This window comes from Myotis lucifugus, unplaced genomic scaffold (genome assembly GCF_000147115.1).
Source record: "Myotis lucifugus unplaced genomic scaffold, Myoluc2.0 scaffold_45, whole genome shotgun sequence".
Taxonomy (NCBI): Eukaryota; Metazoa; Chordata; class Mammalia; order Chiroptera; family Vespertilionidae; genus Myotis; species Myotis lucifugus.
Window position 1 is genome coordinate 6,696,286 of NW_005871093.1, and position 23,642 is coordinate 6,719,927.

The following is a 23,642-nucleotide window of genomic DNA, read 5'->3' on the forward strand; positions in this document are numbered from 1 at the left end:
AAACCCCCGCTTTCCGCAGGAGAGATTGCTCTTTATCCAGTTTTGCCGAGATCCACAAGTTCGTTCCACAAATAGAGCAACGGTGAGGTTGTGTCAAGCGGGAGCGCCTCTTAGCATGACCCTGCCGCGGAGATGGGAACAGTGAGGATTCGTGGAGCGGTCTTCTGGGGGTGGCAGGGACGGACGGGGGTTGAGGGGGGGCGGGGTCTGTAAGGGGCCTCAGTGAACCGGGGGGCAAACGGCTCTAGAGGGGAAGGGGCTTTGATAGGACAGGAGCTGGGGCGACATCCCGGGGGTGGGGGGTGGGGGCATTTCGGTGGACTACCAAGGTCTTGGTCAACTGCCGGGGGTGTGGTCGGAGGGGATGAAAGTGCCCCCTAGAAATGAGTTTTCCTTGGTAGTTTCTGAACACGTAGTACCTGGGAGTGTGCATCTGAGACGCTCCTGGGACCCAGGGGCTCCCTGCTGTGCACTTGGGATGGGAGGTGCTGGCTTGGAGAGGTGACAGGTAGGGCAGGAGGCCAGGACCCTTGCAAGATGGAGTGGCTGGGGAGTCGCTGTTGCTGGTGCCCTATGCTTTACTTGGGCCGTCACCTCTAATCCGCACAAGCACCCGGCAAGGCAGTCCTCATCATAACATTTACAGACGAGGAAACGAGGCTCCGAGACAGGAAACGCTGGCTCCAAGCGCAGAGCAGGGTCTTGGGTCTGGGGCCCCTGCCAGGCGCAGGCACCTAGGGCTTTCCCGGTCCCTGGCCAGGTCTGAGGAGATTTCAGGAGCCCCTTGTCCTATCTTTCTCAGTAGGTTCCAGAGTTGAGCTGCCCCATTCGATCCCTGGCTCCTTTGTAAGCAGCCTTAGGCTGCTTCCTGTCCCCGAAGCCTCAGAGATACAAGCTGTAGAGAGCACAAAGCTTGGGGGCTCTGGAGGAGGGGGCGGAGGAGAGGGAGCCCCAATGCAGCGTAGGGTCCAAAGTCTGCTGGGCTGGAGCCTCCCCACACCCAGGCTCTTCATCTGGCTCCTGGATGCAGCCAGGTGGCAGGATGGGGAGGGGCGGGGGGGGGGGCAGTATCGGAGGAAGGGGCCAGGGCATCTCTCTGGCACGGACAGTGGCCCATAAGAGTTTCCCAGTACACTCAGCGCCAGGAGCAGTTCCAGTTCAAGGCCTCCTGGGCCTGATGAGGCCAGGCTCAGCAGTTGCCATGGCAATGGGTGAGGGAGGGTAGTGGGGGACCATCTCAAAGTGGGTTTCTGTTTGTGGGGGAGGTGGGGTGGGGGCTGGGATTGTGGTTTCTGGGGTCAGACGGCAGATGTTCTCTGAGAAGGGTCTCAGCCTCCAGACCCAGCCACTAAGCACCCCCCACACTGGCACCAGTAACTAGGTCAGCTTGGCCTCCTCTGGCTGGTGGCAGCTGGGAGGAGCAGCTGGGAGGAGCGGCCCCTCTGTCTGTTGCCTCCCTCCCCATCCCCGAAGCGCTTGCCAGGGAGCCAAGGTGCCCGGTTTCCTGCACAGCCCTGCCTCTGCACAGCTGAGGGGCTCTGGGCAAGGTGCCTTCATTCCCAGGGGTGGGGCCACCGAATCCTGTGGGTTCTGCCTTTGCCTTGCCTTGCCCCCCTTCCTGCCCTACTCACCTCCCCTCCCCTCCTTTCCTCAGCCTTTCCTATAGTGGTTGGTGTACACCATTCTACCCTGTCAACTATCTTTTAAACCCAGCTGTGACCCCCTCCCCCAGCCGCTCACCTTTGGGCTACTGCCCTTCACAGCCCTGCTTCTGCATGTATTTGGGGCCTTCTGCTTTCAAGCACTCCCCTTCAGAGTCCTCCAGAAAACTCCTATTCATCCTTCAGGACACCTCTCAGCTTTCTCAAGGGCTTTTACTGGTGCCCTGGTGCAGGCTTCACCGTCCCTGTCCTGCACCCTTCAGGACTTCGGGTCATCTGGAGTTAGGGCAGAGCCCTTGCTAGCAATTGCTCTTTCCTGGGTTGCATGTGTCACGTGACTGTGAGGATAGGAACCATGACTCATTTGACCTGACATTCTGGGTAGCCTGAGGGACACCTGGTCCCAAGTGGAGGGCAATAAGAGGTGTTGAGGTCCTATAATGTGCCCAGTTTGAAGACGGGGAAACTGAGGCTCAGGATGTGGAAGTCGTTTGCCAAGGCCACGTCGGTAGGTAGAGAAGCCAAGATTCAAGCCCACTCTGCGGCTCACAGGCTGTGAGTCCTAGCAGGACGAACGTCACAAGCTTGCTGTGGGCTCAGTGGGGAGAGCCTCACGAATGCCATGCTCCAGGATGGCAGGCGCTTGGCAATCACAGGAAGCCCTCCCTGAATGCTGGGGCAGGCGGGTGGCGAGCCTACCTCACTGCGCGCCTCATCAGCCTCCGGCCTGCCTCCTGAGCAGCCCCCCTTCCAGCCAGGGCTTACACGTTTCTGAGGACAAGGAGCTCACCGCCTATCGTAGTGGCCATCTTCCCTGAGACAGTTCTGAGGAGGGAAGCCCTGCGGACAGAGCTGCTACCTGCCCCCCTGCCACTTCACTCATGGGTGTTTAGTTCTCTTAAGGTTCCTCTCAGAGCCTGCCTGTTTCTGCCATGCTCCCTCCCGCTGTCTCCCATCCTTGGGTGCCTGGGTCAGACAGACAGGAGCTGAGTCTCATGGTGACCGGTGACCCACTGGCTCCCACGCCCAGTGACCCTGGGGACAGGCCCGGGGCTATTTCAGGGTTTGCCCTGATCCTTCCTCTTCCACAGCCTGGAAACTGCCAAGGCCCTAAATATAGAGGCCCTGCAAGTAGCCAGGCTGGGCCAGAGCCGGCAAGTGGCTTGGGGAAGGAGAAGTCGTGGATCCCAGGGGCCTCATCAGAGCAGAGGCCACTAGGCAGGGCACGGGTCCCAACGCTGTCCCTGCACACAGGGTCTGTTCCTGCCTCTGGGTCTCTGCCCACCTCCGTGGCCCCGACTACAACATGAGCCCCAAACCTCACTGTGTGTTCACGGTTCATCCATTGAGTGAGAGCTGAGCAGAGGGTAGTGCTGGGCTCGCAGGGGTACACAAGAGGTTCCCTGCCCCCAGGAAACCCCAGGGCAGGAGGCAGAAGCAGGGCAGAGAGGGACCTGAGGTGGGGGGCAGCCACAGAGGTCTCAGCCCACACTGACCTGTCCCTGGTTTCTCCAAGCTTCTTGTCCAAACACTTGTGCAGCTCCTGGGCCCTGCTGCCCAGTCCAGCATTTGGGGAACACGGGGACCTGTTATGTAAGGCCTGGGGTCCCCTCGCCTTGGTGTGGCGGGATGCAACCTGGGGTGTTCCCAAGGGGCTGGGGGAGTGGGCTCTTAAATGCTGGGGGTGGGGGTTGCGGGTAGAGGAGCGAGGAGTCTAGGGCGGGGCTAACTTTGACTAAACACCTCCCATGGCCTGGCCCTCACCTGTGTCGGGGACCCAGGGCAACTACCAGGGAGCTGGGGGAAGCTGAGTCTTGGCAGACAGTTTCTGTTGGCGTCTGAGAGCCTTTGGATACGTTTGTGTCGAGTGGTTTCCTCAAAAGAAGAGCCTCTTTGAAAAGGGAAGCAGGGCTTGGAATTCCCCAGCCTACAACACGAAAATACACTTCCTTTCCTTTTTAAAAATTATTATTTTTAAAATCCTCACCTGAGGATTTGTTTTTATTGATTTTAGAGAGAGAGGAAGGGAGAGGGAGAGAGAAACATTGATGTGAGAGAGAAACATCGATCAGTTGCCTCACGTACTGGCCCTGATCAGGAGATCCAACCCACCACCCGGGTTATGTGCCCTGACCGGGAACTGAACCAACGACCCTTCTGTGCACAGGACGGCGCTCCAACACTTCTGTTGTATGGATGCCAGGCCTGAAGGGCATTTCTGGAGACAGTCTTCACCCCCCTTCTCGCCCAGTACCAGCCCTGGACCTGGCTGGGGCTGCCCTCAACCCCATGAATCCCCTGCCAATGAGACAGACGGGACTGGGCAGTCCCAGGTTTGCCTTCCTGGCCCTTTGCTCCCAGGTGGCTGGGAGCTTGAGGACAGATGGTTGTATTTGTTCACTCATTCAGCAAACACTCACAGGGCCCTGTCTTATGGCAAGCCTTGTCCTGGGCCCTGGGGACACAGAATGGTCCCTACCCTCAGGTCACTCAGGTGGGGGAAGCACCTGATGGGACATCACAGCTTCCTGGGATGGAGGGAAACCTACTGAGGAGCGGCCGGCAGTGGGGTCACAGGGGAGACCTTACTTCCTGCCCCTGGGACAGAGAGGGCTCTTAGAGGAGGGGCTGAGGCTGGGAGGATGGGAGGGCAGTCCAGGCAGGGGAACAAGAGCAAAGGCTCAGAGGAGAGGTGACAGGGGTGCCTGTGGTGTTGAGGGTAGGGGTGTCAGGGAGCTGGCCCGGGGCTGTTGTGACTTGTGACTGTTGAACCAACGACCCTTACCCTTCCGTGCACAGGACGGCACTGGCCTGGTGTTTCTGTCTTCCCTGAGGTGGGGCAGGGGTGGGGCGAGAGCCTTGGTGCAGGTTCCTGCCTTCCCTAACCACCCCCAGCCCAGGACCCAGTGCCTCAGCCTTGACTGTCATTTTCGGGGTCACTGAGGGCTCCTGGCAGAGGGATGGGAGCTGCCTGGGAGGCCCTGCCCTTGACCCCACTTGCAGCATCACCTGCCAGCCCCTCCACTCGCCTGTTTGTCTTACAGCAACGGCAGCAGCGACCCCTACTGCATCGTGAAGGTGGACAATGAGCCCATCATCAGGTACACCCCCAGCCCCAGCCCCAGCCCATTTCACACACAGACCTCAGAGGGGTGTGGAATTGTGTGGCGAGGGGCACCTAATCTCCTGGGCCCCCACCGCACCCTGACACACCTACTAGGAGGTGGGAAAGATCCTCTTGCTAATTACTGACCGTGGCACCAGCATCTGCTGCGGGCCAGGCACTCGGCCATAGGCCCCTCTCACCGATGGGTCTGTAGTCTTTACAGCCCCCAGGAGTGACACACAAGACGGTCACTTATGGGAGTGCTGTCTCCGCCATACTAAATGAGTTTAGCCCATTTAATATTTACGATGAGCTACATCTGATACCATTAAACCCCATTTATGGATAAAAAAACCCCCGAGGCTTTGAGAGACTAAGTAACTTGCCTAAAATCTCACCCCAAAGCCTGAGGTCCTTCTCCCCTCCCTGGCCCTTGCTCTGACCTGGGGACCCCTCTCCCCTAGAGAGCCCCACAGTGGTTATTCCCCAGAAGAACTGCTCCCCTCCAGGCTGGGGGTCCCCAGTCTGCACCCAAAAGGCCCAATTCCCCTGGGCCTCCCTTTCTCCACGGGCTTCATGATTCTGGGCAGGGCCTCTGCTGTCCAGTCCCCTCCCTCACCCAAGCCTCTGCCTCAGACTTCATGGCCAGAGCTGCTCTGCGGTTCCGTCCAGCGGAGTGCCCGAGGCTGACTGCTGGCCAAGGTGCCTGACTCACAGTTCGTCCCCCAGCGAGCAGGGCCCATCTTTTTTCCAGACTCTCTCCCAACCACAGACAGCAAGTGAAGAGAGGGCGTGATGGCCCCGATTGTCTCCGTGACAGGCAGGGAAACTGAGTCCCAGAGTTCAGTGACCTCTCTGAGACGTGGTTGGGTGGCTCCCTGAGCCTTAACCTGGGTCCTTGGCGGCTTCGGCTTCCCCCAGGCACATCCCTGCTGAGTCCCATGTGTTGAAGGCTCTGATCCGGGGGGGTTTGGCCAGAGTTGGGTGAGGCCCTGGACCGTGGCTCCCAGACTCCCCAGGAGGACGGTCTGGCTCCAGAGTCAGCTTGGCCATCACCCGGCCTCCAGCCAGCAAGTCCGTTCAGCATCAGGAGCCAGGGAGTCCTGCTGTGTGACCTGAGTGTTGCCAACTGTGTCCTCAGTTTCCCCAAATGTAAAGTGGCCTGACAGAGGCGGCCCTGTGCCCACCCCGGCAGAGAGGGAGGCCAGGAGGGAGTGACTGATGGTGGGCAGGGGGCCTGGGATGTCATCAAACAGCAGGGCAGTTGTTGCTGGGAATGGAAGGGGATGTGGGGAAAGGTGGGCTCAGTCACCCAGCCCCGCCTTGCCTCAGCCTGGGGCCTGCAGGTGGCTGGGCAGGTCTGAGGGTCCTCTCCTGTAGGACAGCCACCGTGTGGAAAACCCTGTGCCCCTTCTGGGGTGAGGAGTACCAGGTGCACCTGCCGCCCACCTTCCATGCGGTGGCCTTCTATGTCATGGACGAGGATGCCCTCAGGTAACGTGGGCCCCGCTCTTCAGCTGGGGCCTGGACCCCACCACCTGCCCCTCCCTGGCCCCGTCTCACTGCGGGGACTGCTGGTCACTCTGCATCCTCTATAGCCTGGAGGGAGGGGGCGCCCAGAGGGGTCTCGAAGGGTGTGAGGGTGTGTGCTGTGTGGATTCACCGTGCTTGTGCCATGTCATATGTGTGCAAGTGTAGGAATACAGGCATAGGTGCGCTATGCGAGTGTAAGGATGTGAGGTAGGAAATGGGCACCCAGAGAGCATCTTGGCATCTACGTGGGCACACGGTTGGTCCATGTGCAGAAAGGTCATGGGTCCTACTCGGAGAGGCCCCTGAAGTGACCTCCCTGTTCCTCACAGGGGCCCTAAACTGGGTGGGAGGAGGGTTCTGGGCTCCCCGCAGAGCACTGCCCAGCTCTGGCTCCCTCTCCATCCTCCAGCCGGGATGATGTTATCGGGAAGGTTTGCCTTACCAAGGACACCCTGGCTGCTCACCCGAAAGGTAAGTTCCCCAGGAGGGAGCCCACAGCCCACTCCTGCTCCCCGCCTCTGGCCTTCCCCCTCTCTCTCCTTACTGGTCTCCCCAGTCCCAGCCTTTCCCCTACTCAGAGACCCTTGCTCTAGGCTCCTTCAGGCCCGATGCTCAGGGAAAGCCATGTCTACCCTCCCCAGAAAGGCCTGTACACCCACCTGTGTGCCCTGGGCCCCATTCTGCCTCCAGGTTGGACCGCATCCCCCAGAGCAAAAGGGCTGCTCGTGGTGGGATCTGAGGCTTCTGCCGGCAGCGCAAGGGGCCTCCTTAAGCTTCACTGCTGAGATGCAGGGGCCCACCCAGTGCAGCTGGCTCCTCTGCACCCGCTGAGGTCCTCTCAGCCTGGCCCCAGGCCTCTCTGTCCCAAGCCTGAGCCGTTGGCCTCAAGCTGGGCTCGGCTGGAGACCCCTTGGATGGTTCCTAGGATGCTGGCGCTGCTTTGGGGGTCAGCCCTGTCTCAGCCTTGCTGTGCGCCCTGCGGCAGGGGTTGCCTTCTCTGGGCTGAGTCCCCATCTGCCCATGAGGGTTCAGACCAGAAGCTCTTAGATGCTTCGGCTTTGCCAGCCCGAGCCCCTGCAACTAACTCTCAGGGGCCTCCCAGGCACACCTGCTCCTGTCTGTGTGGTTGGGGCCCGCATGTGGGGGCGAGGGCGGGCGGTGGGGGGGAATCTGCTGACTCATGGAGCCTCTTGGCCCCTGCAGGCCAGAGGCCTCTCCTGCCGGAGGCCCCAGCCAGCCCCTCGGGGTTCAGTGGCCCCAACGATGCGATTCTCTGGTCGCTTCCCCTTCTGGGCTCTCCTTCCAGCATCCCTGGGCAAGAGCCATTCTCCCCGTTTTAAGATGGGGAAACTGAGGACACAGGGCAGTGCCATGATGACTTGGGGTCAGGGCCACCCTGACACAATAGTGAGGATACAGGGGTCACAGGTCTGAGCCTCAGTTTCCCCATCCATCACTGGGGACAACAGCCCCTGCCTCACAGGAGCTTGAGAGGATTCTGAGAGGACTAAGGAGGGGGCACGTGGTGCCTGGAGGGTGAAGGGCGTGGGATGGAAAGAGCCAGGACGCTGGCTCACCTGCAGCCTCACAGGTTTCAGTGGATGGGCCCACCTGACGGAGGTCGACCCTGATGAGGAGGTGCAGGGCGAGATCCACCTGCGGCTGGAGCTGGTGCCGGGGGCCCGTGCCGGCCGGCTGCGCTGCTCCGTGCTGGAGGCCAGGTGAGATGTGGCGGGTGGGGAGCAGGGCGTGGGCCCCAAGAAACTAGAGAAACCCACTGTGGATGCTGGCTTCCTCTCCCCACCCACCTCCCGGCCCCGGGCCTCCTCCCGGGGAGGAGCCTGCTCTCAGGCTGGCGGGAGAGGTTCTGGGATGACCCCACTCAGGAGGGCATGACTCTGAGGGGAAGAGGTGATGTTCTAATGGTGGAACTTCGGGCATCATAGACCAGTTGTGGGGTGAGGGGCTACCCTGAACCATGATCATACAGCCCCAGTGCCAAGACTGGCCTTCCCCTGGATTTAACATCAATAGGAGGTGCTTGGTGTGGTGGTTGGCAGGTGTGTGTGTGTGTGTGTGTGTGTGTGTGAAAGAGGTTGCTGAAAATCTCCAATGGGAAGTGGGGGATTATGCTCAGAAGGGGAAGGTGGGCCTGAGTCACCTGTGACAGGGAATCCCCCACCCTGCGTATTTTTAGCTGCAGCGTGAGTGTGAGTCACACTCCAGGAGAATCGCCTTCCTTTCTGGCTCCAGCCCACCTCCACCGGGTCCTTGCCTGCCTCTGGGCAGGAGGGCAGCCCCGGCCTATGGGAGCCCCCCCACTGCGGAGCGGTGGGCCTCTCTGGGAGGAAGATCTCTCTCTCCTGGAAATGAGAACTGTGGCTTCCCTGGCTTTATTTTCTGTCCTGGGCTGGAATGTGGAAGAGGCACAGCCAGACGGAAAGTGATGGTGATGGGCAGTCACAGTCCCGCCCCTCATGCTCAGTCATCCTCTCACACTTCCTCCTTCCTCAGCCTCACGGGCACCAGGCTCTCTGTGGCGCGCGCACACACACTCACACTCACACTCACACACTCACACTCACACTCACACACTCACACGCTGCCCAGGACATGGTGGCTGGGCCAGCCTGGCCTCCTCTCAGCAAGTCCCCCGATGGGGAGTGGTCTGTCCGGGTCTCTCTTTAGAGTGTGGGGGACTCATCACCCGTGTGCTCAGCTCAGACCCTGCTGGGATTTGGGGACAGCACAAGAGGCTGCCTTTGCCGTAGAGGCAGAAAGAACATTTTTCTCCTCCTCTTTCTGGGCAGATTCTCAAGACCAACCTCTGGAATTCCAGTAGATGATTCTGATGTAGAAAGAAAAGCAGGCATGAGAGGCCTCGCACTTCACTATGGAAAGAGCAGGAAATAATATTTACAGCAAAAGGAGAGGGGTGGGCATTGTTCTTCCACAAAGTTGCCATGCGGGGGGTGCCTGGGCCAGGTTTGGCCTTTGGAAGGGACCATCTATGGAGAGAGGACGATCGATAGAGATGCTTACCAAGACCCCCTCATGTAGGGCGGGGTGTGTAGGGCAAGGCTTCTACCAGCTCAATACCTCAGTTACGGGGTTTGTCCTGTCTTTTTATTGGTGAGGAAACCACAGCTCAGAGGGGCAGCGCCTGCTCAGGGCTGCCCTGGGAACAGAGGTGGGGGGACCACGGCCTGGCTGCCTCACTACTGCCCCTGCCTCCTCCTTCGCCCCAGTAGGTGCAGCTGCCTAGTCAGGAGCCGTGGCTCCAACCTGGGGGGTCCTGAGCCTGGTGTGGGGGCCCGTGTGGTGATCGCTGTGGGAATCAGGGTCCAGAAAAGGGAGGGGTGCTGCTCACAGTCACCCAGCTGGCCCGGGGCAGGGTGAGCTCAGGCCTTCCCAGCCTGGTGCGGTCACCCCACAGCCGGGGCAGCTGAGTGACAGTGGATGCTTCGCTCCCCCCTCCCCAGGGACCTAGCCCCCAAGGACCGGAATGGTGCATCTGACCCCTTTGTCCGTGTGCGCTACAATGGCCGGACACAGGAGACCTCGGTGAGGAGGCCTGTGGGCTGGGGAGGGGGCAGGGAGGCTGAGGGCCTCACCCAGGCCCCTTGCTGCCTCACCTGCTCACCATCACCTGCGAGGTGAGGCTAGGGCTGCCCTCTTACAGAGGAGGTTCAGAAAAGCAGGGTGACCTCTCTGAGGACACATAACGGGTCCCGGCCCTTCTGGCACCAACCCCTGTGGCCTCCGCCGTGTTTCACTCCTGGCCAGGCCGGACCCAGACAAGCGGCAAAGCCAACAGCTGCCTCCAGTGCCGTCCTCACCTCCGGGAACCGCCAGAGGGTGGGCTCAGCCCGGCGGGGGAGGATGTGAAGACCCGGCTTTTCCATGCAATCTCGTACTTTTTTGTTGAGTGGCCTTGGACAAGTGCCTAATTCCAGGCCTCGGTTTCCCCACTTGAGAAATGGGTGGGGGCTTGGACAGGAAGTGTTTACCTCTGCTATTGCAGGGCCTCCGCCTGGACCCTGCTGGGAAAGGGTCCCTGCAGGGAACCCAGGGGAGCTGTTTGGGGTGGCTCTGCCCTTGGCTGGGTCTGGGATGCCCATGGAGTCAGCCCCCTACTTTCTGGGCAGATCGTGAAGAAATCATGCTACCCACGCTGGAACGAGACATTCGAGTTTGAGGTGGAGGAGGGGGCCACAGAGGCCCTGTGCGTGGAGGCCTGGGACTGGGACCTTGTCAGCCGCAATGACTTCCTGGGCAAGGTGAGCACCCTGCCCCTCCAGGCTGTACCTGCCACCTTCAGCACCTGTCCTCCCAGCCACCCATCCCTCCAACCTCCCAGAGAGGGCCCTCGGGAGACCTGGGACACCCCAGAACCAGCAGCTACCTGTCCCCAACTCTCCCTGGTGCTCAGGGACCCTCCGAAAGTACAGTAGTTGGCGAGAGAGACTTGTGTGGCTCCAGTGTGGCCCCGCCCTACCTCTGCCCTGCCCCCAGGTTGTGGTCAACGTCCAGAGACTGTGGGCGGCCCAGCAGGAGGAGGGCTGGTTCCAGCTGCAGCCCGACCTGCCCAAGAGGCGGAGGGAAGAGTGAGTTTCTGGGACTTGGTGGCTGGGATGGGGGCTCTGGGCCTGGGGGCGGCTGAGCGTGGGCTCCTGCAGGCAGGCAGGTGGGCGGGGCCGGGTAGGTGATGCAGCCCCAGGTTTCTTTCAGCTCGTACCCACCCCATCCTTCCCTCAGTCCTCTGAGCTCCGAGGCAGGACAGGTCTCCTGCTTTCTGCCGTCTGGAAGTTTCGGGAACAAACCCTCAGACCCTTTCCCTTTAAAAGTTTCTCTGCAGACCTCAGACTAGAGTTCAGGTCCTCAGAGCCGGAGTCAGTGTCCCTGCACCAGAGCTCTGACTTGCCCCAAAATTCTCTGGGAATAAGGTGGCCAGCTAAAATACAAGATGATACAAGATGTCCAGTTAGAACCAAACTTCAGAGAAGCAGTGAATAATTTTTTAGTGTAAGTATGTCCATGAAATATTTGAAACAAACTTATACTAAATTTTCAGATTTAACTGAGTGTCTTGTATTTTTATTTTGCTAAATCTGGCAGCCCTATCTAGGAAGCCCTCTGGGCTCCTTGCCCACCCCTCAACCCAGAAACGGAAGCTCAGCAGTGCCCCCCACCTTGGATGGTGCGGCCTTGTCTCCCTGCTGAAGGCCCCAGACCCCCATCCTCACCCTCAATAGGGCAGGGCAGAGCGGACGGCTGTACCCAGCGCCCAGGCAGCTCTGTCTTCCGGCGCCTACGGCAGGCGAGGCCGCGCCCAGCAGCCCCACTGTGAACTGTGCTGCGGGCAGTGGGGCCTCAGAGACTGTTAAGCTCTGGTCGGTGCCCTCGGTGGGAGGGGAGCTTGGAGGTTAGATCTAAGTGGCAAGTTGCTCACCTGCTGGAGCCTCAGGGCCCTTGGCAGGTTGTTGTGCAGGTTGGGGATTTGCTCCCGGTGTAAAGTGTGTACATGAAGGAACTGTTCTCTGGGAGTTTACAGCAGAGAGCCCAACAAGTCCTGTGGGTCAAGCCAGAGTCCACGGGCGTCTAGAGGTGGCAGGGAGCCAGGCCTTGAGGACAGATGGAGTTCCCATGAGTATAGAGGCAGGAAGGGCTTTCCAAACAGAGCAAACCACTTGGGCAAAGAATGGAAGGTGGGGCCGTGCGGGGAACAGAGGTGGAGGGGTCAGTAGAAAGACTGGGAGGCTGGCCCCAAGCAGGGAAGATGGAGGCAGAGGGGCCCAGGGTCCCTGGTGGAGAGGTCACATGCTGCCCATTCCAGGGGCAACCTGGGCTCCTTGCAGCTGGAGGTGCGGCTGCGGGACGAGACGGTGCTGCCCTCTGGCTGCTACCAGCCCCTGGTGCAGCTGCTGTGCCGAGAGGTGAAGCTGGGCACCCAGGTGAGGGGGCCCCTAGGGAAGGAGGGAGGGTCCAGGGATGGTAGGCCTGGCCTTCCTGTCCATCTAAACCCACTCTGAGGATCAAGAGCCAGTTCTCAGGATGGTAAGGAACTAGCTGGTGTCCAGGGGCCCTTGCCATCTCTTGGGAAAACTCCCTCACCCTCCCTGTGTCCCTCTGAGGTCCTCAGACTGAAGGGTTTGGGTTCCCTGGTGCACCCTGCAGCCCCGCCTCTCCTTGCTGCCTCCCGCAGGGCCCAGCACAGCTGATCCCACTCATCGAGGAGATGACCAGCACTGAGTGCCGCCAGGAAGTAGCCACCAACCTGCTCAAGCTCTTCCTGGGGCAGGGACTAGCCAAAGGCTTTCTGGACCTGCTCTTCCAGCTGGAGCTGAGTCGCACCAGTGAGGCCCGGAGGGAGTGGCCTGTCTGAGGGTGTTGTGGAGAGTGGAGCAGGGAGCCAAGGACTCTAGAGATGCTGGGATGGGAGAAATCTCGGAGGTCCTCCTGTAGGAGGTAGATGGACTTGATTAGGAGGAAAAGGGTCAGGTTAGGAAGCAAGGGAAAAAGCAAAAGGCAGAGGTGAGGCAGTGGGTTGAGACATGGCAAGGAGGCTCTTTACTGAAGGGCCCTCTTAGAACCCCAGGGTCCTCTTCGCCAAAGCGTTGTTCCTCTCCCAGCCAGCCCTCTACCCACTGGAATTTCTAATTATAGATGAGGCAAACACCCTGTTCCGGAGCAACTCTCTGGCCACAAAGTCCATGGAGTCTTTTCTGAAGGTGAGGTTGCATGGTGTCTTGTTTTTGTTTTATAGATGAGGAGACTAAGGTTCAGAGAGGCCAAGAGACATAACTTAAATTCAAGGCTTCTGTTAGTGGTTCCTTCCTTCACTGATTCACTCATTCATTCTCATTCATTCATTCATGTAGCAACAGTTTGAGCTGCATTCCTTATGTGCCTGGCCAGTCCTGAATGGATACAACAGGCAGATGGTGCACAGGGTGGCTGGGAGGCCAGCGGCGGGGTGATAGCCAGGAGACGGGACCAATGCTGCTCTCGGTGGCCCCCAGGTGGCTGGGATGCGGTATCTGCACAGCATCCTGGGCCCCATCATCGACAGGGTATTTGAGGAGAAGAAGTACGTGGAGCTGGACCCCAGTAAAGTGGAGGTCAAGGATGTAGGGTGAGATGGGGGGGTTTTTTTTGGGGGGGGGCAGGGGGTTGGAGATGGAGGTCAGCTGTGTCTGCAAGTATATGTGTATGACTCTTTTTGCCTGGATCTACCTGCTCACCCGTGTGTTGTCTCTGTGTCCCTATCTCCGCTGATGGCCTTTTTGCGCCTGTATCTCTGGGAGTCTCTGCCTGTTACGTGTGCAGACGCTGACTGCGACCCTCTCTGACGGTCGCATTCGGCCCACGCAGGTGCTCTGGGCTGCACCGCCCACAGACTGAGGCTGAGGTGCTGCAGCAGAGCGCAAGGACGCTGAGCGCCCACCTGGGGGCGCTGCTGAGTGCGCTCTGTCGCTCCGTTCGAGCCTGCCCAGCCGTGGTCCGCGCCACCTTCCGCCAGCTCTTCCTGCGCGTGCGGGAGCGCTTCCCCAGCGCCCAGCACGAGGTGCGCCCTCTGCAGGCAGGGCTGGGAGAGAGAAGAAGCGGTAGGGAACGGGGAGCAGTGGGGCCCCAAGGCCCCGTGGAGAGGGGTGGCAGGGGTGGCGGTGGTGGAGTTAGTAGCCAAGGGCAGGAAGAGGGGCAGGGGCAGGGGGAGAGACAGCACGGAAGGGAAAGGGGCTCCCGGAGCTCAGGCTTGGGGGAGTCCAGCCCACGGCTCTTCCTCTCCCGCACCCCTCCAGAACGTGCCGTTCATCGCCGTCACCAGCTTCCTGTGCCTGCGCTTCGTCTCTCCCGCCATCATGGCACCCAAGCTCTTCCACCTGCGGGAGCGGCACGCGGACGCCCGCACCAGCCGCACGCTGCTGCTGCTGGCCAAGGTGAGGCTGCAGGCGGGGTGCCCAGCTGGGTGCTGAGCGGGGGTCCTCGCCCAGATGCACTGTGTTCCCAACTGGCTCCAGGGAGTCCTTGTGCCTGGGCTGCTGATCCTCTCACGGGGCACAGTTTACAAAGCTTTTCCACGGTTACCCAGTCTCATGGGTAAGGAAATAGGCCTGCAGGGGAAGGAGGTTGCCCAGGGCCACACAGCCTGTGGGTGGTGAATCCCGGGCCTTTCAACCCCATGTCTGCTTACTCTCAGGCTATCTGTCCAGCCCTGGGCTGGGCCGGCATACCCCGTGGGGCAGAGTCTGATATAGGACGTGCAAAGGAAGGGCAGTAGGTTGGGCGTAGGTAGTATCAACTATCAGGCCCTAAATGTCTCAAACGTAGTGATCTGTTTACCCTGGATCCCCGGAGGGGTGGGAGTGGGCCTGTGAGCAGAGCCTATGCTGACTCTGCCTCATTTCTATTGTGGGAGTAGCACAGACTGGGGGTGGGGGTGGGGTGGGGTGTCAGTGGTTTGGCCCCTGACCCTGCTGTCACCTCCAGGCCATCCAGAATGTGGGCAACATGGACACGCCGGCTTCCAGGGCCAAGGAGGCTTGGATGGAGCCGCTGCAGCCCACTGTGCGCCAGGGCGTGGCCCAGCTGAAGGACTTCATCACCAAGCTGGTGGACATCGAGGAGAAGGAAGGTGAGCCCTTCTGGAGGCCCCACCCACAGTACCCTGTTTGCATCTGACCTGCCACCAGTCCTGTGGCCCCATCTGCCTCTGTGCCTCTGGCTGCACCCACAGCTGCTAATCACGTTTGCTCTGCCCCATCCCCCGTGGCCCTGCCCCTGCCTGTGCCTCTGGAAGCTCCACCCACAGCCTGCTGTTGTTGCTGCCCACCCCACTGAGCTCACTTTTTGCCATTCGTACCCGGCCTGGCAGAACTGGACCTGCAGAGGGCGCTAAGCTTGCAGATGCCGCCAGTGAAGGAGGGGCCACTCTTCATCCACAGGACCAAGGGAAAGGGCCCCCTCATGTCCTCCTCTTTCAAGAAGCTCTACTTCTCCCTCACTACGGAGGCCCTCAGCTTTGCCAAGACACCTAGCTCTAAGGTGGGTGAGAGAGGCAGGCACGTGGGGCTCTGAGGGGTTGTATCACCCTGGAGCACCTGTCTCTTCCTCAGAGCCCATCCCAGGGTCCACTAAGATCAGAGAAGAAAGCCAGGCAGGACTAGTCTTCTGATGGCAGCTACAAAATCACCTAAGACCTAGGAGAGCCCAGCCGGTGTGGCATTAACCCATGAACCAAGAGGTCGCTGATTCGATTCCCAGTCAGGGCACAGGCCCTGGTTGTGGGCTTGATCCCCAGTAGGGGGCATGCAGGAGACAGCCGATCAATGGCAGAGATGTTTCTATCTCTCTATCCTTCTCCTTTCCCCTCTCTCTAAAATCAAAAACATATTGGGGGGTGGGGAGAGACCCATGAGAAAGAAGCTCCTCGGTGAAGGGGGAATGGGGCAGGTAGCTGATATGGTATCCAGTTCTGGCTTCTTGGTCTGGTGCATCAGTGGGGTAGGAGGCTGAGAGGTGCATCAGTGGGAGAGCAGGGAAGCAGAGAGGGGCTGAGGGGAGTCCTGGGTTTCAGCCCTGTGTACCTAGGGGAAGTGTCTCAGCCTCTCGGGGCCTTGGTGTCTTGGCTGTAATTGGAGATAGTGGTCCCTCTTTAACAAGTTTCTAAGGATCAAATGAGATGATCTTTCTCCTGGCTCCAAGCAGGATCTAGACCAGTGGTTGGCAAACTGCGGCTCGACAAACTGCGGCTCATGAGCCACATGCGGCTCTTTGGCCCCTTGAGTGTGGCTCTTCCACAAAATACTGGCCCTTCCACAAAATACCGACTTCTGCGCATGGGCCACGAAGTTTCAATCGCACTGTACGTGCGTGCCTGCACGTGGTATTTTGTGGAAGAGCCACACTCAAGGGGCCAAAGAGCTGCATGTGGCTCATGAGCCGCAGTTTGTCGAGCCGCAGTTTGGCAAGACTGGGCGAGATCATGAAGACCTGTGGCCCCTGGGGTGGGCCCCTTTGCACATTTCTTCCCCTGAAGAGTTTGGGAACAGTTCTTGGTTGGGCCGGTTAGACCCCTGCTGGCTAGCTGCCCCCCCAGCTAACCAGGTCCGGGATTGGCCAGGCTGGGGGTCCCCCACCCAGCCCCTTATCCAACCCCGGGAATACTTGAGGGGGTCAAGGAGCTCCCTGGGGTGACCCCTCAGCTTAGGCCTCCCACTTTCTAGCTTTTTTTACTCTGGGCACTGCCCAGCCCTGGCTCCCCTCAACATTTTCTGTAGCCTCAGCAAAGCCTGGCTACCTGACAGGGCCCTCCCTCATCCTACTCTGGGCCCTTTCTGTTCCTTGGAGATGCCTTTCTGTGGGCGAATCCTGTGTATCCCCCTGTGCAGTGTCACCCTCCACTACCTCCTTCCGCCTCCTCTCTAGCAGGCCTGGGCACCACATCCTCTGGGCTGTCCCTTCTGTTCTTTCGGTGGCCCCAACCTGAGACAGCTCAGACATGTGTCTCCAGGGCTCCCCACGTCTTCCCACTCCTCCAAGGGATGGCACTGCCCTCTCTGCTTGCCACTGAAGCCAGTGGGGGTGGTGGGCTTTGACGCCAGGCTGGGAGTGTGGGCATTGCCCCAAGGACCATGGGACTGGTCATTTGGGTGATGTGGGGCCTGGTGATTTCTGATGGGAGGGTATGCAAGAGGCAAGGAGAGCAGGGTCTGGGACTAGTGGCATAGATTCAGCTTGAGCCGATTGGAGTTGTCTCAGGGAGTGGATATTCCACATCCAGAGCTTTTCTCTGCCCCATTTGTATCTCATTAGATTCTGTGATGGTGGGAGGGGTGTTAAGAGGTGGAATATGACTCTTAGAGCTTGGGAAAATAAAGGTGAGCTGGGAAATTAATAACTGCAAAGGCACATGGCCTGGCCCATGGCAGGCATTACCTTCCAGCCCCGGGGAATGCTGGGTGCCTAGAAACGTTCCAAAATTCACACCTCCCAGGACTGCAGGGAGCCTCTGGGAGGCTGGGCACTTGGGCCCCATCTGTCTGCGTTCTGTCCTGGCTGAGGACACTCCCAGAGCAGGCTCCTGGAGAGAGAGGCACTCTGGGTCCCCCACACCAACCCCTGGTGCTGCAGAAGGGGAAACTGAGGCCCAAAGATAGGAACTGGAATGGCCTCAACTAAGACCCTGAGCCTCCCTCCCTCTCCCCTTCCCAGAAAAGTGCCCTGATCAAGCTAGCCAACATCCGGGCAGCAGAAAAGGTGGAGGAGAAGAGCTTTGGCAGCTCACACGTCATGCAGGTCATCTACACGGACGACACAGGCAGGCCTCAGACCGCCTATCTGCAATGCAAGGTGTGGCCATGGGGTGGGGGTGCCCTGGGGGAAGGGTGCTGTGGGTGGCCCCTGGGTGGTCTGGAATGAATGAATCTCCCAGCCACATCAGGCACAGCAAGGTATGTGAGATGTGATGTGAGTGCAGTGTGTGTCTCTCCGTGGGCCGGCCCAGGCACCCCCATGTAGGTCCAGCTGCACAGGGCACACATCTGTGGGAAACTGTACTTCCAAGTATCTGAGTTGGTTGGTGCCTCTGTGTTTCTGTGTATGTGCATATTGACACATAACAATCATGTTTATGCATGTGTGTGGCTCTGGGTGCATGCTCTCACATCCCCTTCTCTGTTCATGGATGGATTAACTCATCCATTCATTCTTATTGAGCACCTGCTAGGTTCCAGTTCTAGGTGGTGGGCGTAGGGCAGCAGACAAAACAGAGCCCTTGCCCTAATGGGCCTTATATTCCAGGGAAGAAGATAGGCTGATAAAGAATAAATATTTACAATGGCAAGTGGCAAATAGTGCCTTGAAGGGAACCAATGGAGACTAAGAGAGATAGGGAAGGGTCAAGGGGGTGCGGCAGGGAGGGGTGCTGCTTCATAAAGCGTGGTCAGGAGGGCCTCTGGTTGGCATTTGAGAGGAGACAGGTGAAGGAAGGAGCACTAGGGGGAGAACACAAGCAGGAAGCTGGAGGGGCCTGGCTTTCCCGGGGAGTGACAGTCCTGCAGGTGTTAGGAGGTCACAGACCTGTCCCTTAGGGCCCCGCCCACTACGGGTCCCTGTTGGGTCAGAGTGCAGAGCCTCAGGGAAAAGTGGTGGCAACAGGGCCACCGCATATGGTTGTCAGGTTGTGGACTACCCAAGTGCATGGCCATGGGGGCCAGTGGCAGCTGAAATCCAGCCCATGCTCTGTTCATCAAGCCAGGCGCCCGGGCGAGGGCTGGGCCCACTGGGAGAAGGCAGTCTTTCCTCATTCACCCCAAGCTGCTGAGTGTGCTAGCGGGGAGCATGTTGTCCTGAGTGGCACAGGAGCTCCAGCGGGGAGGGCTGCCTGGAGGGGGCAGCCTCTGATCAGCCCCCTTCCCCCCACTTCTGGTCCCTGCAGTGTGTGAACGAGCTGAACCAGTGGCTGTCTGCACTGCGGAAGGTGAGCATCAACAACACTGGCCTGCTGGGCTCCTACCACCCTGGAGTCTTCCGCGGGGACAAGTGGAGCTGCTGCCACCAGAAGGACAAGACAGGTGGGAGTGAAGGCCTGGGCCCTGCTGGGCTGCATCTGTCCACAGCGGGCAGCCCGGCACTGGAGCTGGTCGGGGGGACCCTGGGCCTTGGGCACTAGAGGGATGGCACCGACGAGCTTCTACTAGAATTGTCTGTGATGACGGAAATGGTGTGTATCTACCTCAAGCACAAGTGGCTATTGAGCACTTGAACTGTGGTCAGTGCAGCCAACGAACTGAATTTTAAGTACTTTTAAATTTTATTTAATTTTAATTAAATGTAAACAACTTTACTTTAGCATGGCTAGAGGCCATTGGAACCTGACCCACCTGCACAAGCCCAGTCCTGGACTTGAGGTTGCACAGAGGGTGGAAACAGGCAGCTCTTTGCAAGGGTGTCTCTTGCTGGTTGGCCTCGCCTGCAGCCTCTGACTATACCCATCCCAGTGATAACCTGGTCGTCGGTGAAGTGGGGCTCCCCAGGGCACTATGAGGCAGAGCCCGGGAGCCCCATTTTATGGAGGAGGAAACCGAGGCGTAGCGAGGGCAGATGCCTCTGCCAAGGTGGTTAGGCCAACAAGTGGTCGGGCAGCTCATCCCAAGGCACAAACCCCCTGCTGGTTCCCTCACCATGATATCACCTCCCAGGATGCTCTCTGCTTGCTTCCAGGCAGGCACTTCTAGAAAGTGGTCCAGCTCCCTAAGTGGCACCCTGGGCAACTCCCACGCTCTGCAGTCAGGTACCCCATGGCTCAGGAGTGAACCGGAGAGAGGAGCTACTGCCCTGGGAGTGTGGGGAGCCCTGGGTAGGCCCTGGGCCAGACTTTCCAGACTATGCTCCCAGCCCAGCCTGCCCTGGGGCCCCCTGAGTCCGTCCCTGTCCCTCTCTAGGCCTAGTTTTCCCATCTGAACTGCCAGGAAGTTGGACAGGAGCACTCACAATGCCGGCCTGAAACTCTACCTTCTCTCCGCCCCCAGATCTGGGCTGTGATAGGACCCGGTCACGGGTGACCCTGCAGGAATGGAATGACCCTCTCGACCATGACCTGGAGGCCCAACTCATCTACCGGCACCTGCTGGGCATGGAGGCTGCACTGCGGTGAGGAAGCCTGTGCAGGGGCAGTGAGCCCCAAATGCGAGAGCTCGTGCCACCCCGAAATGTGCCGGGGGTGGGCAGAGCTGGGGTTCAGGCTTAGGACTGCTCCACGGTGGCTGATCACCTCCCTTCTACTCATGCCCAGTACCCTTTGGCTTTGGCAGCCACATCTGGGGAGGGCCCCTGCCCTGGGTCTCTACAGCATGAGGCCAGCTCACGTTAGGGTGAGGGCCCCAGGGGCAGGCTGACCAGACTCCCCATCTGTCCAGCCTTCTCGTGGTGCCCTCAGAGCACAGCATTGTCCTCAGCCGGCTCTCCGAGTTCCATGGCCATCTCAGTTAATTCAGTGGTTCTCCACCCTGGCTTCAGTGGAGAAAAAAAACAGGATGCTTTTCAAAAACAACTTGAAAACAGGATGCCCTGGCCCTACGCCATGACTCAGAATCTCTGGGGGTCCAGCATGGAGGTGTTTCAAAGAGGTGCAGTGCTTCCTGGTGTCACTGCTTCCCTGGGCAGGTCTGTCCCCTGCACTCCCACACCTGGGCCTGGAGGGGGTGGCTGTCCATGTTCCTCCTCTATCTTCCAGGATTTACCTCTTCAAAGTCCTTCAAGCCCATGCTGTCAGACTAGACCCACTCACTTCCCTGTGAACTGCAGTCCCCAGTGGCCTCCAGGTCACTCAGCAGCCACCTCCTTTCTGACCCGGCTTTCTCTCCTCCCCTGATCTGGCTTCATCCTCCACCCAGAGGACGCAGCCACCACCCTGTCGCTCTGTTCCTGAGCTCCACACTCCAGAGACCTAACTCTTTCACCCACCTGGACCCTCACTCCTGTGACTATACCCTACAACCTCTCATCCCGCCTCCTCATCCTCCTCCTCCTCCTCATCATCATCATCATTGTCTAGGCTCCACTTGAATTTCACTTTATGTCTAAACATACAAACCAAGTGGGCCTCTGCACTTGCTGTGTCCTTTGCCTGAAAGGCTCTTCCCCAGGTATTCACATGGCTTATTCCTTCACCTGATCCGGCCTCTGCTCAAAGGCCACCTGTCGGAGTTGCCTTCCCTGACCACTGTTACTCTAGAACCTTATGAAGCTCATCCGTATGTGTTGTTTACTCGTGTCTTGCCTGTCTCAGTTACACTGAGCTTGCTGAGGGCAGGCCTGTGGCATTCGCTGCTCTAATGCCAGTACTGAGAACAGTGCCTTTCACGTTTCAGCCCCGCCATAAATTTGAGTAAGAACATGAGAGGCGGAGCGAGGGAGTGACGGTTGAGCTGGTCTGTGAGGCTTGCAGGATCTCGTAGAGAGGGAAGCAGGGAACGGTATTCTGGGCAGTGGGGGCCGCGTGGGACAAGGCCAAGGAGACTGCCCCGAGAGAAGCAGGAGAGCAGGTGTCTGCGGAGGAGGCAGAGCCTGTTAGACCTTGGCCGAGGGAAACATCTCTCCCAAAATAGACCGGGGAGACCGTCCTAGGGCTGAGCCAGGGGTTCCCAAATAAGGAACTTCCAAGTAGGGGGTCCATGCGGCCGCTCGCCCTCCCTCCACGTAGGCGCACAGAGGATCAGACCTGACCGGACTGGGGACAACCAGTTAGGAACGTGCTTAAAATGTCACTGTCTCCAGGCCAGTTAGCCCGTTCCATGGCCAGTTAATACTGCAGGAATTTCAGGCCCCAGCGGGCTCTTTTCCCAAGGGCCCTCCAAAACAGGAGCGCCGTGGTCGAACTTGGTTTCCCAAGTGCCTTCTGCTGAGGCCAGTGGGGAGGGGGGGGACCAGAGGAGGAGGCTGGAAGAGGGAAGGCAGGAGGTGACCAGGGGCCAAGACCTGGGCCCAGGTTTCTTCCCGAGAGATGGAAAGAGTCAGCCCCTGCGGCTCGGGAGGCCCACCCTGGGTCACCCAGCCTTCCCAGCAAGGGCAACAGAGCCCTCTCTGTCCTCCCCCAGGGAGAAGCACCAGCAGCTGAGTGCAGGCACCGGGGCAGGCCCCACGCTCACAGGCCCGGGTGAAGGTAGGTCCTTTCCATCTGGACTCTCTCGGTGGTTTGAGCCCCGTTCAGGGATGCTGCAGGTGAGGCTCCTGAGGCCCACTTCCAGGGGCCCTCTGACCTTCGGGACAAGCACTGGGAGGCGAGGCCCAGCCTGCTCTGCCCTCAAACTGCACCTGTTTCAGCACCAGAGGACCGGCTGGCCCAGCTGCTGCAGGTGCTGCAGGACCTCCGGGAGGCGCACAGCTGCAGCCCCGCCAGCTCCCCGGCCTCAGAGCCCAACTGCCTCCTGGAGCTGCAGACGTGAGGCCTGGCCTGCACTCCCTCACCAAGCACCCCTGGTGCATTCTCAGCCCTTCACCCCAGTCCCTCTCCTTGGGGAGCAGGGCCTGGGTCTCTCCTGGGCTGGGTGAGTTTGGTAACCAGGGACCAGGGGAACCAGGAGTCCAAAGCTGACGGCTTTGGCCCATCATCACCCACATGAAGTCTCTAGGGGAGCCCGGGGCTCCTGCTCCTCCGAGAGGCCTGGCTGCTCCCTGCAGCCCCTGCAGCTCTCACCGCCACTAGCCCAGACTCTCCAAGGACCTTCCACTCCTGCCCAGGGCAGACCCAGCCAGAAACCACTCCTAAGATGGTCCACACCCCAGGGGACTGGCACTTCCTTACGCAGAGAGGTGGGCGGGAACACGGAGCCCAGGAGAGCAGGCCTTGACCTCAGCGCCCACTTGGCTCTTGTCCACCACGCCACCTGCTCGCCTCACAGCCGCTGGCCGCGCCCCCGGGAGAGCATCGCAGTGCTCTGTCGCCAACAATAAACCTGCTGTGACTGTGGCTCTGGGGTCTCATGTGGGGGCCAGAGGAAGGAGTGGGCCTCGGGACCCAAACAGCTGCTCGGGGAGGTGGGGGAGGTGGCCAAGGACTGGAGCCCCCATAGCCTCTGCAGCCCCATCCCTTCTTCCTTGCTTCCCTCCCTCCCAGGGGGGCTCCGTTGTCCTCCCAGCTGCTATCCCCACCTGCCCCTGGGTTCCACTCCTCCATCCCCCACACGCCACATAGCCTGCCCTGGCTCGCCCCCTGTGCTCTCCCTGCAGCCCCGACAGGCTCCAAGTGTCCTGAAGACTCATAATGCCGACTCCCGTGGCCTGGCCCTGCCAGCGTTCCTCCAGCCAACCCTTCCTTCAAAGCAAGGCTCCCTCTGGTCATCACCTCCCTGCCCTCCTCCCGACCCAGCTCTAGGTCCACAGTAACCTCCAACATAATTAACAGATGGGGAAGGGGCAGGAGCTTCCAATAGGTTCTCTAAAACTCTCATCCAACCAAGCTCAGAGCCTTGCCTGTGGGTCCTAGGCTGGGGCAGTCCGCAGTGACCAGCAGGTCCTGGGACAGGCCATCGGGCAGGCTGCATACTGGGATCTTTGAGGGCGGGTAGAGGAAGCAAAGGGGACATGAAGGGACAGAGGCTGCCTCCTTCCCTCTGCCCCATGGCTTTTGAGGCCATCTTGACCTTTTCTCCTGGCCTCAGCCTTGACGGGGACAGTGGACCCTCCAAGAAGCCCACCAACCCACCCCCTTGCATGTTCATTGCCTCTTGGTTGCGATGCTACCGTCTATGGACCTCGTGAGCCTCTTTGCAGGGCTGGGTGACCCTTCTCCCTTCCCGGCCCAAGGCTTGGGTCCAGGGGTGGCTGAGCTTGCTCTGTCT

At 59.6% G+C, this 23,642-nt stretch overlaps 1 protein-coding gene across 1 annotated transcript in view; it reads left to right on the forward strand.

The window, feature by feature from the left end:
* The window catches only part of LOC102428580 (ras GTPase-activating protein 4), a 23,974-nt gene extending 1,203 nt beyond the window's left edge, over nucleotides 1-22,771 (forward strand). Inside the window, exons 2-22 of the mRNA XM_023753422.1 lie at nucleotides 20-82; nucleotides 4,661-4,762; nucleotides 6,148-6,261; nucleotides 6,710-6,771; nucleotides 7,892-8,021; nucleotides 9,783-9,864; nucleotides 10,449-10,580; nucleotides 10,816-10,907; nucleotides 12,137-12,254; nucleotides 12,506-12,656; nucleotides 12,967-13,031; nucleotides 13,323-13,435; nucleotides 13,675-13,867; nucleotides 14,103-14,240; nucleotides 14,791-14,935; nucleotides 15,176-15,345; nucleotides 17,515-17,652; nucleotides 18,740-18,875; nucleotides 19,833-19,953; nucleotides 21,900-21,964; nucleotides 22,126-22,771. Coding sequence (XP_023609190.1) covers nucleotides 20-82; nucleotides 4,661-4,762; nucleotides 6,148-6,261; nucleotides 6,710-6,771; nucleotides 7,892-8,021; nucleotides 9,783-9,864; nucleotides 10,449-10,580; nucleotides 10,816-10,907; nucleotides 12,137-12,254; nucleotides 12,506-12,656; nucleotides 12,967-13,031; nucleotides 13,323-13,435; nucleotides 13,675-13,867; nucleotides 14,103-14,240; nucleotides 14,791-14,935; nucleotides 15,176-15,345; nucleotides 17,515-17,652; nucleotides 18,740-18,875; nucleotides 19,833-19,953; nucleotides 21,900-21,964; nucleotides 22,126-22,247 — 2,452 coding nt within the window. The 3' untranslated portion in view covers nucleotides 22,248-22,771. The remainder of the gene's footprint in view (nucleotides 1-19; nucleotides 83-4,660; nucleotides 4,763-6,147; nucleotides 6,262-6,709; nucleotides 6,772-7,891; nucleotides 8,022-9,782; nucleotides 9,865-10,448; nucleotides 10,581-10,815; nucleotides 10,908-12,136; nucleotides 12,255-12,505; nucleotides 12,657-12,966; nucleotides 13,032-13,322; nucleotides 13,436-13,674; nucleotides 13,868-14,102; nucleotides 14,241-14,790; nucleotides 14,936-15,175; nucleotides 15,346-17,514; nucleotides 17,653-18,739; nucleotides 18,876-19,832; nucleotides 19,954-21,899; nucleotides 21,965-22,125) is intronic.
* The last annotated feature ends 871 nt before the right edge of the window (nucleotides 22,772-23,642 follow it).